At 41.7% G+C, this 17,150-nt stretch overlaps 1 protein-coding gene across 1 annotated transcript in view; it reads left to right on the top strand.

Moving 5' to 3' along the window:
• Positions 1-4,801: 4,801 nt before the first annotated feature.
• The window catches only part of Kpnb1 (karyopherin subunit beta 1), a 31,362-nt gene continuing 19,013 nt past the window's right edge, over positions 4,802-17,150 (top strand). The window contains exons 1-8 of the mRNA XM_026386752.2: positions 4,802-5,191; positions 5,292-5,350; positions 7,509-7,691; positions 11,785-11,985; positions 13,452-13,604; positions 15,066-15,125; positions 15,895-15,984; positions 16,542-16,652. Coding sequence (XP_026242537.1) covers positions 5,152-5,191; positions 5,292-5,350; positions 7,509-7,691; positions 11,785-11,985; positions 13,452-13,604; positions 15,066-15,125; positions 15,895-15,984; positions 16,542-16,652 — 897 coding nt within the window. The 5' untranslated portion in view covers positions 4,802-5,151. The remainder of the gene's footprint in view (positions 5,192-5,291; positions 5,351-7,508; positions 7,692-11,784; positions 11,986-13,451; positions 13,605-15,065; positions 15,126-15,894; positions 15,985-16,541; positions 16,653-17,150) is intronic.

Raw genomic sequence — 17,150 nt, 5'->3', positions numbered from 1 at the left:
GCACCACCACTACTCCCAAATTAATGTTTGGAAAAAATATATGTGGTGCTGAGGATGGAACTCATGGCCTCACACGTGCTACTACTTAACTACAACCCCAGCCCTAGAGAAGAGTTTTAAGATAACAAGTCTCTCAGCTCCTGGGAATGAAGATGAAGTAGTTAAGTCTTGCTGCTTTTCAGTGAATGCTCTTGCTTTCCTAAATTTCTTGGAAGAATTGTTAAGTGGAAACAGCAACTGAGTTTGCCCCATACTAAACTGGTGGGCACTCAGTCTTTAGGATGTCACATTCAGCTTCATTCTCCCTCAAGGCCAGTGAGGCCAAGATTGAACAACTTCCTGTCAGCTGGCTTTGCTGTGTATCATCAGGGTAACTGGGAGGGAAAGCTGTAGCAATCTTATCCACTGCTTAGCCACACATGTACACTGGGAAGCTTTTGTTTGGATGCAAGCTTTCCAACTCAGGCAGATTCTCCCATTCCGTTTAACTTTTTTAGGTACTGAAGATTTAACCCAAAGGTGCTTTATCACTGTGCTACATCCTCAGCCCTTTTTGTATTTTATTTTGAGACAGGTTCTCCCTAGGTTGCTTGGCGCCTTGCTAAATTGCTGAGGCTGACCTTGAACTTGCAATCTTCCTGTCTCAGCTTCTATAGCCACTGGGATTAAAAGTGTGTGCCACCACACCTGGCTCTCCCATTTTATAGATCTGAAAGGTTAGGTACTTTGTTTTGGATCAAACAGAAGTATCTAAGACTGAAACCCAATCTTCTCTCTTGATGTCAGAATTCATTCATTTTTAAAATTAAACATGTTTTGGTCCCAACTCCAAAAAAACTAAAGGCCAAATGTACTGATATGTGGATGCTAACACACAATAAGGGATGAGGGAGGGAAGAATAACAGTTCTGTGGATTAGATAAGGGGGAATGAAGAGAAGGGAGGGGGGATGGGAACAGGAAAGACAGTAGAATGAATTGGTTATAACTTTCCTATGTTCTTATATGAATACAGGACCAGTGTAACTTCACATCATGTATAACCACAAGAATGGGAAGTTATACTTCCTGTATGTATTATATGTCAAAATACACTATATTGTCATGTGTATCTAAAAAGAACAAATACAAAATAAAAAACGAAACAAAAAAAGTTTTGGTCATGAATTTTTAAAAATATTTTTTTATTTGTGGGTGAACACAATACTTTCTGAACTTCAGCCCTAGCATTGGTCATGAATACTTCTGACATACAAAAAGTTACAGAGAAAAACCTGTCAAAATGAAATGCATTTTGCAATCCATACATAGTCCAAGAAATGCAACACGAAGCCCCATGTACCCTACCCTGTCCTATTAATCATGGAGGAAGGTCCAATTCCTCCCACTTGGGATACACTGCAAAGTGGCATCAGTATCCCTTCCACAGTGCAAGCCAGAAATCTATAGATATAGTGACAACTCTTTCTTCCAATCACCAAGTTAATAACTTTTGGTACTCCTTTGTTTCCATCATTCCTGCTACAGTTTTCCTTTTCACAAGTACCAACTCTTATCTGGATTATATTAATGACCTCCTAACCCGGTTCCCTGCATCTGCTTATCTCATTCCATCCAATCCCACACTGCAACCACTATCCTTCTTAAAACACTTCAATAGCTCCTCTTTGCTCTTAGGATACAGAAAAAACTGCTTGCATGGTATGCAAGGTTTCCCTACTCAATATTCTAGTTCCCTCAGTCCTTTGTTATCTTGTGTTTTGGGGATATTGGTCTTGCTGTTCCTTGTAACCCCCAATTCCTTCCCACCACAGAGCCTCTGTACATGCGATTCCTTCATTCTTTTTTTTTTTTAATTTTTTTTAGTTGCTGATGGACCTTTATTTCATTTATTTATTTATATGTGGTGCTGAGAATTGAACGCAGTGCCTCACACATGCTAGGCAAGTACTCTACCACTGAGCCACAACCCTAGCCCAATTCTTCCCTTCTTTGGGTATGCTTGCCTTGAGTCCCAACTGGTTATTTATTGGCCGTGTCATTTTCACTTCACATTTGAGAGGTTAAATGATTAAAATCTATCTTCCTTAACAGGATAAAGACCCAAAAGTACTAACTTAGCATAAAATTTTCTAAACAGATAACAGCCAATGCATATATAATATTTTTAGGGCACTGTTCCTATATAACATGTACTAACTCACTTAGGATCTCCCAAAAGCTTTATGAGGAAAGTACAATTATTACCCCCATTTTACATTAAAAGTTACACAGGCTAAGAGTCTGTAAAGCTAGGAAATGAACACAGGAAGCAAGTTTCTGGAGTCTGAGCACAACACTCATGCTATGGGTGCCTCAGCAACACTTGCTGAATGCAGTAGCATGGGAGTACTTTTGACTAACAGCACCATTAGTAACCTTAGATTAAAACATTTTGTTTTAGTGCTGGGAATGGAATCCAGGGGCATGCTGGGCAAATGCTCTACCACAGAGCTACAACCCCAAGCCCAGGGTCTAATGGTTGACCAGAACTTTACTGCTAAACTTTTATTTTCCCAGGATTTTATTTCAGTTACTTTAAAAATCCATTTGAGTGGGGCATAGTGGTGCACACCTGCAATCCCAGTGGCTCGAGAGCCTGAGGCAGGACTGTGAGTTCAAAGCCAGCCTCAAGAAAGCGAGGCATTAAGCAACTCAGTGAAACCCTGTCTCCAAATAATACAAAATAGGGTTGGTGATGTGGCTTAATGGGTGAGTGCCCCTGAGTTCAATCTTGATACCCCAATAAATAAATAATCCATTTTGAGGCCGGGGATGTAGCACTTGCCTAGCATGCACAAGGTCTGGGTTCAATCTGTAGCACTGCTAAAATTAATGAATAAACTAGCAAATGAATGAATTTGCCCTCACCTACCAGTGTCATGACTGGTTTTGAGGTAGAGAAAGTGGTCTGGCAAACTGCTGAAGGGCAGGAAAAACTTGACTAAGAAGCAAAGGTGTAGGTAGATCATCTGTAGTGTGGGTAATCCATGGAAGGACAATTCAAAATTTTCATGGATGACACCCAAATCTTCATCAATTAATTGCAAAGTTACACACACAGGGCTTCTCTCACCATTAGTAGACAGTGTTCAAGGCTGGGGTGAGGGAACGGTGAAGCCACAGGAAATAACTAGTCACAATATGGTGTGAGGAATGACCTCTCTATGCTTCTAACCTCAGAACTGCAAAGAAATTGCTAGCAGAGAAAGATCACTTCTTCTTTCAAAAATCAAAGATAAATGGCCAAGCTTTCCTAATTTTTTTTTCAAGTCAGCAAAGACTGACTTGAAAGTTTTCCCAGTGTGGCAATGTAGAGCAATAATTTCAAAGCTCAAGCTATATAGTGAAGAGCTCTATAAATCAGCTACATCCAATTCACCTTGAATCAACATAGTGAAATGTAACTTTTCTTCTTTTTTGCTGTGCTGGGGATGGAATCCAGCGCCTTGTGCATGTTAGGCAGGTGTTCTACCACTAAGCTACATCCCCAGCCTTTTCTGAGACAAAGTCTACATTTCCAGGTTGGCCTAAAACTTGTAATCTTTCTGCCTCCGCCCCAGTCGCTGGTATTAAATGCAAACTCCCGATCAATTCAGGAAATTCTTAACCTGGAGCCCACCTACCAATGTCAGGGGAAGTCAAGAAACAGCACTTTTTTTTTTTAACAGGAATTTTGCTAAGAAAAGATCTTCATGAGTTCCTAAGACTAAAAAAGACCAAGAACCCCGATCCTTTATGACTGTAAACACATTCATTCTGGATCAAGGTTATGCCTTCGTAGGGGCACCTCTGAAGGGCAGAAACATTTCTATTCTGTCAAGTACCTGGTAACTACAGACGGAAATCTAAGCCCACCGCTAAGTGAGATTATAAAAGCATAGGTCTCAAAACCTACAAACAGGTCTAAGGGGCCTCCTTGGAGGGAAAGCGTCGTGAAAGGCCAAGGAGTAGTTAGGAACGCTGGAGTCCAGTCCAGACCAAGTTACTATTACTAACCCACGGTGCGACCTTATACAAGTTCCATACCCTCTCTGGACTTCAATTTCCACGTCCGCGCTTTGGAAGTTGAACAACATGGTCTTCAAAATCCTTTCCAGCCAAGAGTTTAATAACAAGTAGATCTAGCTATTAAAGCAGCTTCATGTGGACGCAGTACGGAACTTTAACGGTCCCCCCCTCCCTGCTCAGGCCCGCGAAACCCTTGCTCATCACGCCCCTCGGAGTGACTGCACTTTCCGGACCGCAGTCCGAGCGGTCCGCGGTCAGCTCCACCCCTTCCTGGAGGCGTCCCATCGTGCTCCGCGCTCCTAAAACGGCGGGGCGCCTCCCGCCTTTCCGCGCCCGGACCCCAAACTCCTCTCCCCAGTTCTCCCGGGCACCCTGTCCTATCAACGTCTAGTATCCCAGCCAATCACAAGGACTCCAAGACTCGCCTTCAGCCCACCCTTCTGCCCGCGCTCAGCCTGTCTGAGCTTAAGGCCTTGACCAAGTCAATCCAATCAGTAGCCGGTTCTCACCTGCCCCACCCCGACTTCCCTCTCCTCGGCCAATCCGCGTGCCCCATCCCGCTGCCCGCCCAGCCAACCCGGACCCTAAAACCTGCGGACGAATGGGCGCAGGGCGGCCCTTCAACGAAGAACGCCTGGCCAATTGGGGATTCCGCGTGGCCACAGTGGCAGCCAATCGACGTGGAGCGCGGTGCCGCCGCGGAGAGGTTCAGCCCAATATCCCTCCGCCTTCCTCCCTCCCTCCCTCTCTCTCTCCCTCCCCGAGAGCCGCCGCTCACTTACTGCCTCCCTTCCTTCTTTCTCCCTCCGCCACCCGAGCACCAGCCGCGCTCTGAGCTGCCCCCGGGGTCCCTCCCCCGCCGCCAGAGGAGCAGCTGCCGCCGCCGCCAGCAGCACATTAGGAGGGCGGAAGGAAGAAAAGAGGGGAGGAAGGAGAGCTAGAGCGCCTGCCCAGAGGGAGCCGGTGAATGGGCTTGTGGTGACCCCCGCCCCCCACCCCACCCTCCCTTCCCACCCGACCCCCAACCCCCATCCCCAGTTGGAGCCGCCGCCCGAGAGCCCGGACCGTCGTCTTAGGAGGAGTCGCCGCCGCCACCACCGCTATGGAGCTGATCACCATCCTCGAGAAGACCGTATCTCCGGGTAGGACGCGGGGGCTGGGGGTCGGGCTGAGGTGATTGGGGTGGGGGAGGGGAGCACGGCCCCTCTGACCCTGCTCCGGTTCCCACTTTCCTCCCACCAGATCGGCTGGAGCTGGAAGCGGCGCAGAAGTTCCTGGAGCGAGCGGCTGTAGAAAACCTGGTGCGTCCGTCCCGCCGCGCCCCATCCCGCCGCGTCCCCATCCCTGAGAGCGGGCCTTCCCGCCCTCCCGGAGGCCCAGGCCTCGGGAACCCACCCCGCCCCATCCCGTCCCCCTCCCCCCCCCGCGCCCGGTCCAACCTAACCCCGCCATCGGGAAGCCGGTGGGTGTGTCCCGCCCCGGGCCCCGGGGCTGGCCAATGGCGTACCGCGCCGGGGTGACTGTTGCCCAATCACCGTGCGGACTGAGGGCGGCGGTGCAGCGGGAGAGGAAAGAGGGAGGGAAGGGAAGTTAGGTTGCACGGCGCTGCGTGTTCAGCAAGGGTGGGGGTGGGGGAGCCGGGCCTAGGGGCCATGTGGAAGCTCCGGGCCCGCCTGCTTGCCGGGTGCTGGCTGAGGCCGGCTTCTCCTTCCTGTCCCTTGGCCCCTGTGGCTCTCTCCACCTACTTCCCAGAGTTCTACCCTTTCCTATCTCTCTTGGTCTGTGCTTATGGCCAGGCCTGGCACCCGACTGCCTCTCAACCAATTCTCAGTAACATTTTTCCCTTTGCTGCCTGGTTATTACTCTTCTGAGATATACATACACATACATAGATAAATATATATTTGAAGTTAGGTGGGTAGAGATTTGATCACTAGGGATCTGCATCCAGACAACGGACAGGCTCATCCTTGAGATCAGGCCTATTTTCTGATGAAATCCCAGAGGAAAGTTCCTGCCTCTCATGTTTTCAAATTTAAGGGGCACCAAGAAAAAAGGAAATAATTTCGCTAAGGCCTGGACCTTTGTTTAAAAAAGTGGGGTGGATTGGTTAAAATAGCCTGCTGCCAGAAATGTTTCTCTTTGGTGTCCCTCCCTTGTTGGGGGGGATGGGGAGCACAGGGAAGGGTGGATGATACTTCAAGTCTTTTTAATAGGTAGTAAGTCTGAAGAACACTGTAACCAAATGTGTTCTTTTGCTATATCCTGGTACAATAATGTCAAAGACAACAAGGTGACAGGGCTTATTTCATACAAACTGCCTTTGAATGATTATTTTCCATACTTATGTGTGCTAGCTTTTACTAACCTTTTTATCCTTTGTCTAGAATAAATTTTCCTGCTCCTATAGGCTGATAAACTCCATTAAGAGTATGTTCCTGTTTCTGCTTTTACTAATTTGCAAAAAGCCTTTTATTCTTTAAATTCTTTAATGGTACATAGTTAATAAACTTGGGAGGAATTACTTTCTCTCCTGTGCTTTTAGAATTTGTTAGCAGTAAGAAATTGTATCTGCTTTTGGCTTCTATTGACTTTCCTCTTTGGATAGGGCTTTTTTGGTGTGAAAATTTTTAAACAAGGGGTGGCTTTGGGGACCTGTGTGTTACAAAAGATTGAGTATGCTTTTCAGGGATCTATTATATTTAGTAGACAAGTCTAAAGTGTGTAGGAGCCTTAGTACATTAACTGTTGCCTATCTCATATATAAGATCATTTTTGTTGCAACAACTTGCCTTGCCATTTCTATCTTTTTAGTTATTTCCTAATTATAAATATTCATTAGCATTTTGCCTTATAACTCGGCTTTTTTCATTGTTCCTCAGAGCTAGGCTCCTAAGTCTTGTGTTGGAGACTAGAAATTCTTATCTACAAGAATTTCCCTCTTATCAAAGATTACTTGCTTCCATGAGATCAAAAGCTGCCCTCAGTATCATTTTTGGGGGGCTAAGGTCTTTTAAATTTGGAAAAAGAATTTTACTTTTGTACCCTTCAACAAATATTATTTGAGTATTGAGTACTAATGTGAAAATTTGGAAAGATGATCTTAATGGGGAATCTTAATAAGTGTGAGGCTGCAGAAGATGGGAACTTCATCACATACTCAATGACATTTATAGTTTGTTTTTGATACGTGGTCTTGCGGTGTTACCCAGGTTGGTTTTTAAATTCTGGACTCAAAGGAGCCTGCCTCTGAGTGCTAGAACTATAGGAATATGCTACCATGCCCAGTTTTGGATTACAAATTTGGCATTTTCTAAGATAATTGAACATGATGTCCTGGAAAATTGACTGGTCTTATCCCCAGTCCTGATCCCCCATGGTTTGGTGCTCTATAAACTATCCAGAGTTGTTTGAAATTTCTAAGAAATTTTCATTTACAAATGCATTTTTTCTTAACAGCCCACTTTTCTTGTGGAACTGTCCAGAGTGCTGGCAAATCCAGGGAACAGTCAGGTTGCCAGAGTTGCAGCTGGTCTACAAATCAAGAACTCTTTGACATCAAAAGATCCAGATATCAAGGCACAGTATCAGCAGAGGTGGCTTGCTATTGATGCTAATGCACGACGGGAAGTCAAGAACTATGTAAGTAAATTGCACCTCATTTTGGTCATACTGTCTAGGGAATAAGAAACATCTTTGTTCTTTTGTCATTTGCTTGGGACGGAGCTTGACAGTGTGACATTTGTGGGTTCTAAACTCTACCTGAAGGTGAAAGTTGTATTTGGTTTTAATGTCTTTCAATTCAGTTTGTCTGATGGATTGGGATTCAGTATCAAATGACTGAGGTAGCCTGCAATAGTTTGGAGAGTTTTAATTGGATCTCTTTGAATTGGAGTAGTATATGAATGGATGCTATATCAGAATCACTTACATAATTTGCATGTATATCTCCATCTCTGGGGATGTAGCTCAATGGTAGAGCACAGACCACATGGCTATCGTGGCATTGGGTTTGATCCTCAACAGCACACCCCAAAAAGGGGTGTGGGTGTGTGAATTTCTAAGCTCTTCAGATATTTTGGTTTGTAGGGCCTAGAATAAAAGTTTTTTTTTTTTTTAACTGTCATCCTATGTGATTCTTTCATAGTCAACCAGCATCTAGCTCTTGTTGAACTTCTGCTGTAGATAGTTCTCATTCTTTGCTGGTTTAAGCTTGGCATTGTGTGGAATCAGAAGAATTAAATGATTTCTTGGGCCTTTCAAGCCCAAAGAGTTTGCAGAATGAGTATGACATTAATGATGGATGCTTTTATCTACTTAGCAAATTGTGAAAAACTTAAATACTTGACTTTTTTCAAGAGTGAGATGAAGAATTTTGAGGAAAATGGAGTATCCTTTGTTGCTTTGCATCATAACGTTCTTTTGACTTTCTTGTTGAATTAGAGATTCATAATTCTATCTAAAGTATGGGATGTAGAATACAAAGATAGGTTTGGGGTAGGTTGGTTGGTTGGTTGTCTTAATGAAGCTCTTTAGTGACCTGTGTTATGTGGATAAGGCCCAAAGGAGATTAAGTTAAACATTTGTGCAGTCATTTTGAGGAGAAACCAGTGGGCAGGTCATGGTTATACACCATATTACTATATCTTAGTTCTACATGGTAAGTAGCTTTAGGCAAATTAGTGTCCCTTAAGGCAACTACTTCTCTTTGTAATATGCTTCTTTTTGCAGTCTTGCAGTTAGGAAAGCTGTCTTTTAATCTTTTTTTGGAATATGTAAAGCTGTTTCAATTCACACTGGGTCTGCTTGTGTAACAACACTCCCTTCGGCCAGTTGACATAAGGGAAGCATACTCCATCAAAAAAAATTTTTTTCCTCTTTGTGATGGTGTTTCCCTATATTGCCCAGGCTGCCCTGAAACTCCTGCCTCAGCCTCCTGAGTAGCTGGGACTACAGGCTTGTGCCACCACGCATGGCTCATCACTGAAAACTTTGATGCTCATTGTGCCCATTAGATTTCTCATTTCTTCAAAGTGTGTGTGTACACGCACAAACATATTGGAACTGAAATTGAATTTATTGGCACATTGCTCTTGACACTTCTTTTTTGGTACTAGGGATTGAACCTAGGGGCTCAACCATTGAGCAACATTTCTGGTTCTTTATTTTCTTTACTTTTTTATTGAATAATAATAATTGTTGTTGTTGTTGAATTTATTGCTCAGTAAATTGTAGAGGTTGTCCTTGAGCTTGGGATCCTCCTGCTTCAGCCTCCTGAGTCATTGGAATTGTAGCCACCGGATCCAGCAATGCTAAAATTTTTTTTAAATTGCGTAATAATCAGTATTGGCATGGTTGAACTCTGATGCCTGAGAAGAAATTAGCATGAGCTGGGTGTGGTGGTGTACACCTATAATTCCAGCTACTTGGAAGACTGAGACCCAGCTGGATTGCTTGAGTTCACAAGTTCAAGGCCAACCTTGGCAACATAGTGAGATTCTATGTGTCTGTGGCCCCCCCCAAAAAAAAAAAAGAAGCCATTAACTTGGCCTTTTTCATAGTATATCTAATGATTATTCTTAGTGTTGGTGGACTTTTTAAAGTGGGGAGAGATGGGGTTTCTGTGTTGTCTAGGCGTCTAGGCTGGTCTCATTTGCTATAGCATCACTCCTAGTTTAAAGGGGAAAAAATGTTTTTGTACTCAGAAATTGGACATCTCTAGCCTCTAAGTTACTTCAAGAAGTATTAACTAAGGGTCTTCTAAAAGCAATTTTAAAGAAGAGATAGGTCTGGGATTATGGCTTAGTGGTAGAATGCTTGCCTTGCACACGTGAGGCACTGGGTTCAATCATCAGCACCACATAAAAATAAAGATCATGTTCATCTACAACTAAAAAATATTTTTAAAAAAAGAAGAAGAGATAAGGTGAATGGGATTCAATGTGCTCCATATATGTAGAGAGGTGTGAATGGGATTCAGCATAGTATAAAGACACCCTGGCATGGGGAGGCAAGGAGAGAGAAAGATTGCTTAAGTGAGTACGAAATTATTGCTAGATCAGAGAAATAGTTCTGGGGTGCTGTTACACAGTAAATTTTCTATAGATAATGGTATATTTTTAAAAAGTTACAAGAAAGGATTTTGAATATTTTTTTACCACAAATGACGAAGGTTTAAGGAATGTTATGTTTACCCTGATTGGAACTTTCTATAGTATATCTGTATATTGAAGCTTCAGGTGGTATCGCATTAATATATACAATTTTTGTCAGCCAATCTACCCCAGCAAAAATAAATAAATAAATAAATTACTATGGACTTTAGTCCTTTAAAAATACCATTTAGCAATTCAGTTCATTTTTTCCCCCTCACTACATTGTGTTTTTAACATAGTTTTTGTCCATTCTGCTGTGCCTAGAGAACAAAATTTTGTTAAAATTAGTTTATTACTGGGTAAAACTGTTGGGGGTGAGGGCAGTCAGGGATGGTGATATACTGTGTAAAAGTGAAAGGTGGGGAGTTCATTATTAGCTGATAATTACAAAGCAGGGTACTAAGTGACCTGAGCCAGTCAGCAGAGCTGGCCTGAATATCTGGTAGCTATTCTTTGTCCTGTGTTCATGCCAGGAACAGTTAACTGTTTGACTTTGAGTGGACTGGGGATTCTTAGTGCCTTCATTGACTGAATTTAGCTGATCATGGTAATGATTAACACTGGGTCAATTGTGGCTTCATCCTTTAGCCTAACCTGTGACTTCACCCATTACATAAATGCTTGAGTGATTAACACTTCCAATGAGAAATATTTAATGACAAGTGAATCTTGTTGGCATATCTGGCTAGTTCTTGGAATCCTTTGGTAGTAGAGAGAACCATTCTTGGGCAAACAGAATGAATCTTTTTAAAAATAAGAATTCATTTTTAGGTTTTGTAGCATCAGGAACTTTTGTTTCCATATTCAGTGATATTGCTTAACCAAGGCCTTTCTCTTTAAATCACTCAGAGTGCTGGGCTGTTAGAAAGAAGGAGGTTTATTTCACATGTCACCTATAAGTAGGATCTTTTCCTTGAGGCAGGTTTTAGACAGTGTCCTCCTGTGAATCAGACCCACCTGGATGTCCCATAGGGAGTCATTCTAAAGCCTCACATTTCTTTCCACAACAAGGCTGTGAGCATTCTTCCCTTATATCACCATCAAGGAGCATGGAAGATTTGTGTCATTTCTGTCTTGAGGATCAAACCCAGGGCCTTGCATGTGTTAGGTAATCATTCTGCTACCAAGATATATCCTCATCCCCAGGAAAATGAATTTTATCCCTTGCTCTTCCCCCCCTCCCTTTCATTTCCTTGACAAGGTTTCATTAAGTTGCCCAGGCTGCTCTCAAACTTGCCATCCTCCTGCTTCAGCCTCCATGTACTAGCTGAAGTTACAGGCATAGGTCACCATACCTGGTTCCCACTTAACTAGTGGTTAGGAGAGACAGTGTTAGAAGTTTTCTGCTGTGTTGATTGAGGTGTGTGGTTTTGGAGAAGTCTAATTCACAGCAGGGGATGGTTGGTTTTGCTTTTAGGCTCTGGGGAATATTGATTTTTAAAGGTGTTCGTATTGAGGCTTGCATGATTTGGGCTTTGTTTTGTTGGCAGAACTTAAGAGACAATGATATAAGGGGTGTGGTGGTAGGCAAATATGCTGAAGTTATTACAAATTGACAAATTTTGTCCCCTGTTTTCCAGGTTTTACAGACTTTGGGCACAGAAACTTACCGGCCTAGCTCTGCCTCACAGTGTGTAGCTGGTATTGCTTGTGCAGAGATCCCAGTAAACCAATGGCCAGAACTCATTCCTCAGCTGGTCGCCAATGTCACAAACCCCAACAGCACAGAGCACATGAAAGAGTCAACATTGGAAGCTATTGGGTATATTTGCCAAGATATAGTAAGTGCTTGCCTGGTGTATTTAATATTTGTATCTCTGATTCTCTCTTGCTATGACTTGCATGATGTTAGGATTAGCTTATCAAATCATAAAGAAAACCATGCTGCTGCAATGTTTTGAAGTAGAACTATTTGCTAATTTAGATCTATCCTCATAGTTCTAATCATGCACTGAGTAAAGAAACTTGAGATTCACAAATTCAAAACATGACCAGGGATGTAACTCCATGGTGGCACATTTGCCTAGCATGAGCAATGCTCTGGATTCTATTTCTAGCATTGTAAAACAAACAAAAGTAATAATAAACTTAAAATTGAAATCCATATGTTTGGAGAAACTGGTTTTTTTTCCCCTTTTTTTTCATTTTGCAGAGCTGGGGATTAAATCTAAACACTTGAGCATGCTAGGCAAGTACTGTACCACTGACCTACACCCTGAGGTTATTCTTATCTGGAGCATCCCTGAATTGAGATCCTCAATGTCCCATGAATTCCTGAGTGCTTTTCCATTTACTAAATTGCAGAAAGTTTTGTCAGTTCTTTATACAGTTGGGGTCGTAGCACAGTACTTCAGTTGCAGCCGCAGCCCTCCTTCGATTATTATTGCCCCTGGAGGTTACCACTCTTTTTTATTTTGTACCAGGGATTGAAAAGGGTCCTTAACCACTGAATCACATCCCTAGCCCTTTAAATTGGTACCAGGGATTGAACTCAGGGGCACTCAGCCACTGAGCCACATCCCCAGTCCTGTTTTGTATTTTATTTAGAGTCAGGGTCTCACTGAGTTGCTTGGCGCCTGGATGATGCTGAGGCTGGCTTTGAATTCGCAGTTCTCCTGCCTCAGCCTCCTGAGCTGCTGGGGTCACAGGCATGTGCCATCACGCCCAGCCAGTTTTTTTTTTCCTTTTTTTTTTTTTTTTTTTTTTTGAGACAGGGACTAAGTTGCTCAGGGCCTAGCCAAGTTGCTGAGGCTGGTTTTGAGCTTTTGATTTTCTTGCCTCAGCTTCCCAAGCTATTGGGATTACAGCGTGTGCCAGTGTGCTAACATGAGGTTACTACTCTTGGTAACTGTTTTATGTAGGCTTCATGTAGCAAACTCACAGCACTTGACTTGGAGTTAGATATACCTAGTTGTATTATACTAAGGTATTGATCTTTGGCCCTCAGCTATTCTGAAACTATTTGGTACAGGTGAAATACATTATACAAAAGGAGAAAAAGCTAATGTTAACTTATGCCCATAGGCATTATGCTAAGAAATCAGAGACAAAATTGATGAGATTAATATGTTTCTGTTCAAATTTTGGACTACTAGTTCTCTTGGATATTTTATGGTTACTTTGCAATAGTATGCTTGGACAATATCACAAAATAATGATAATTAACTCGTGAATTTTACAGTTAAAAGGACTGCTGATCAGTCATGAGTTTGTTATTATGTTCATTGCATTTCTTTGCCTTTTTCAGGACCCAGAGCAGCTACAGGATAAATCCAATGAGATTCTGACTGCCATAATCCAGGGGATGAGGAAAGAAGAGCCTAGTAATAATGTGAAGCTAGCTGCTACTAATGCACTCCTGAACTCATTAGAGTTCACCAAAGCAAACTTTGACAAAGAGGTAAGTTTTCTTTTTCTTTCCCTGGGGTGGAACCCAGGATCTTAAGCAGCTGGGCAAGTGCTCTACTTGTGAACTACACACCTAGCTGAAGTAGGTTTTCTTTTTAAAACTTTGGTATAGGTTCAGAGGTTACTTGTAAAAGAAAACAGCATTACTTAGTGGGAATATTTTGGAATTTTAAAAAATTAATAGCAATGGGGCTCTTCACTTTAGGAAGGTGCTCTTGAAGAACGATATATATGTTTTGCCTGAAAATCTTCCTGTCATTTACTTGTTTATATATAATGTAAAATATGCATACAACAAAATTTGCCATGTTTTATTGGTGCATTATAATTACACATAGTAGTGGGATTCATTATGTTGTATTTATACATACACATAATTTGATCAATCTCTTTCCCTAGTACTTTCCTTTTCCCATAAAATTTACCATTTTAATAATATATTCATGTGGAAATGGAACCAATCTTCAGAGCTTTTGCATCTTGAAAAAATGTCAGACTGAATATTGGGCTGGGGTTGTAGCTCAGTGATAGAACACTTGTCTCACATGTGTGAGGCACTGGGTTTGAGCCTCAGCACCACTTAAAACACAAAAATAAAAGATATTGTGTCCATCTACAACTAAATGTGTGTGTGTGTACATTGAAAAAAGAGATTCAATGTTATTTATTTATGTACATATACTATGTTTATTGAATTATCCATTTGGATTGCGTCCATCTTTTTGTCTGTTGTGAATGATGCAGTTGTAAATATGGGTATATACCTTTCTCTTTGAGATCTGATTCTAATTCTTTTGAATGTATATCCAAAAGTGCAATTACTGGGTAATCTCGTCTGAAGACTTTTGTATTTGTTGACAATTTAGCTGGGTGTTTGCCTTTATTGGAGAGGTCTGAGAAGCCAGGGCAAACTGCAGTTCTAATTGATTAGAAAGCATGTTTTTTTCCTTATAGACTAAAGAAGAGTTGGGAGAGTAGCAAATGAAGTTCATATTTTGTTCTCCCTTTACTCCTCAAATTTGATGAGGATTTGCTACCTTCCAGAAAACAAATTTGGCCCCTGAAATAGTACAGATGTTTTGAATTCTCTTAAATTTTAAATACAAGGACATTAATTTTTCTACATGTAGGTTTTTGTTTTTTCTTGAAATGATCAACTTTATTTAAACCAGGTGACTTTGTTATTTTCTGCCTAAATTCTTAATAGTGAAGGTCATCTTGGAGATTAAAAAGGATTAAAACCTTCTTATAAGGTAGGTCATATACCAGACACTGGAGGCAAACTGTGTAGCCTCCATAGTGCCATTGTTGCCTCAAAGAATAGTTGCTGGATTATACCAGGGTTGTATGGGGCCCTCAAGGAGCAGCAGGTTTTTCCTTATATTGAGAATTCAGGAATCAATAAGTATGGTTCATATTTTCGTAATTTTCTTTTTCTTTGTTCTTTCTGCAGTCCGAAAGGCACTTTATTATGCAGGTGGTCTGTGAAGCCACACAGTGTCCAGATACAAGGGTAAGTGTGTGGTCATACGAAAAAATAGGGCTCTCTTATGTACTTCCTTGGAAATGTCAACTTTAACTTAGTTAGAAATATAGGGAGTCAATGGACTAAAACAAGGTTTGAGTAATATTATAAAGAATTTTTTCCAACATATTGGCGAAGAGGCGAGAATAATACTACTTGGAAAGTGCGTAATGGAAGTTGTAAGGGAGAGAGAAATAGTGGGTCCTCTCCCCCCCCCCCCCCCCCCGTACTAGGATTGAACCCAGGGACACTACCATTGAGTTATAGCTCCACCTCTTTTTATTTTTTTCCATTTTAAACAGGATCTCAACAAGTATCTGAGGCTGGCCTCAAACTTATGATCTTCTGCCTCAGTCTCCCAGGTTGTTGGGATTATAGGCATTTGCCCAGCTTTAAGAGAAGAATGGGTTTTGATCAGTTTTCCTATTTTATTGCCATGTTATTCAAGTGATTGTTTCAACTGTAGCCATTGGAATAGTTTTGCTATTGGTGTAACCTAAACTTTCCCTTTAAAGTCTATTTTTAAAAGTAGCATTTTCATTCTGAATAGAATTAGTGATTTTAGGGCTGTCATATGTCCCTTGGGCACCTTTGAAGAAAAAAAAAAGGAAATGGGAAGGGATAATGAGAATTGGGGGTAGAGATTGATTTAGGGGGAGATTTTTGACATTACCCATACACAACCTTGACCCATTAGAGTCTACCATTGCAGATTGTGTTATTTTTAGTAAATTATTTAATTTACTCTTCTTAAAAGGTACGAGTGGCTGCTCTGCAGAATCTGGTGAAGATAATGTCCTTGTATTATCAGTACATGGAGACATATATGGGCCCTGCTCTTTTTGCAGTAAGTATTTCTTTTTTCTTTGTGTGTATGTGTATGTATATGTACTGGAAATTGAACACAAGGATGCTTAACCACTGAGTCACATCCATCCCCAGCCCTTTTTAATTTCGAGACAGGGTGTCACTAAGTTGCTGAGGCTGCCCTTGAACTTGTGATCCTTCTTCCTCAGATCCCAAGTTGCTGGGATTGCAGGGGTGTACCACCATGCCCAGTCTCAAGTATTTCAATTTTTAGGTGATATGAGCTTCTAGCGAGTCATTATTCTTAGTTGCTGTTTTGTAATTTTGTAATTTTTTACTTAATATTGTGAAATCAAGAAAATTCCTTGAATGTGTGAGTAAATATAAGCAGCTCAGTGGTGTGCCAAAAAAACTTGTTCTATTATTGTGTTGGTAAAAGGAGTATATTTTGATAATCTATTTCTTGTTTCTTTATTTCAGACCTAGCTTTCATAAATTATGTTTCTGAAACTTGAATGGAATATCTGGTTAAAGAGGAGGGTCTAACTTTAGTCAATACTTACTTGAGGTCTGCGGTGTCATGTTTTTTCTCTTAAGATCACAATTGAAGCAATGAAAAGTGACATTGATGAGGTGGCCCTACAAGGGATAGAATTCTGGTCCAATGTCTGTGATGAGGAAATGGATTTGGCCATTGAAGCTTCAGAGGTGAGCCTGGGAGAACATCACCATAGGGGAAGTGCTATTCTGACTGGGCTTGAAAGGTATTTCCATTTGTAGATGTTCTGGATGTCCTCCCGCGCCCCGCCCCCCCCCCCCCACACACACACCAGCCAAACCTCCTCACAAAGGAAACAGATCTATAATGAGGCAGCTTATGTTTTTGTAGATATCTGACATGATTTGTTGTACATAATGGTATTAGTACTATGAACACAAGGGGGCAGTAGTAAGTCGGTTTTACCCATACACAACCTTGACCCTTTAGAGTCTACCTTTAGTGATACCTGATGCTAAATTATTTCCTTTTTGGAAGTCCTAATGCATGCACAGGATGTGTATTTGATAGTTTACTAACTGGTTAAGGAATCAGATAGAGGTACAAGGAAAAGAGTAGTTGTGCGCTTAGAATCTTCAAATTTAAGCTTTATTTCCAACCTTGTTTGTCATCTTGTTCTTCTAAAACAACAGCCTTATTTTTGTCAT

Source organism: Urocitellus parryii, chromosome 7 (genome assembly GCF_045843805.1).
Source record: "Urocitellus parryii isolate mUroPar1 chromosome 7, mUroPar1.hap1, whole genome shotgun sequence".
NCBI lineage: Eukaryota > Metazoa > Chordata > Mammalia > Rodentia > Sciuridae > Urocitellus > Urocitellus parryii.
The sequence above is the reverse complement of the archived record's forward strand: the minus strand, read 5'-3'. Positions and strand labels throughout refer to the sequence as shown.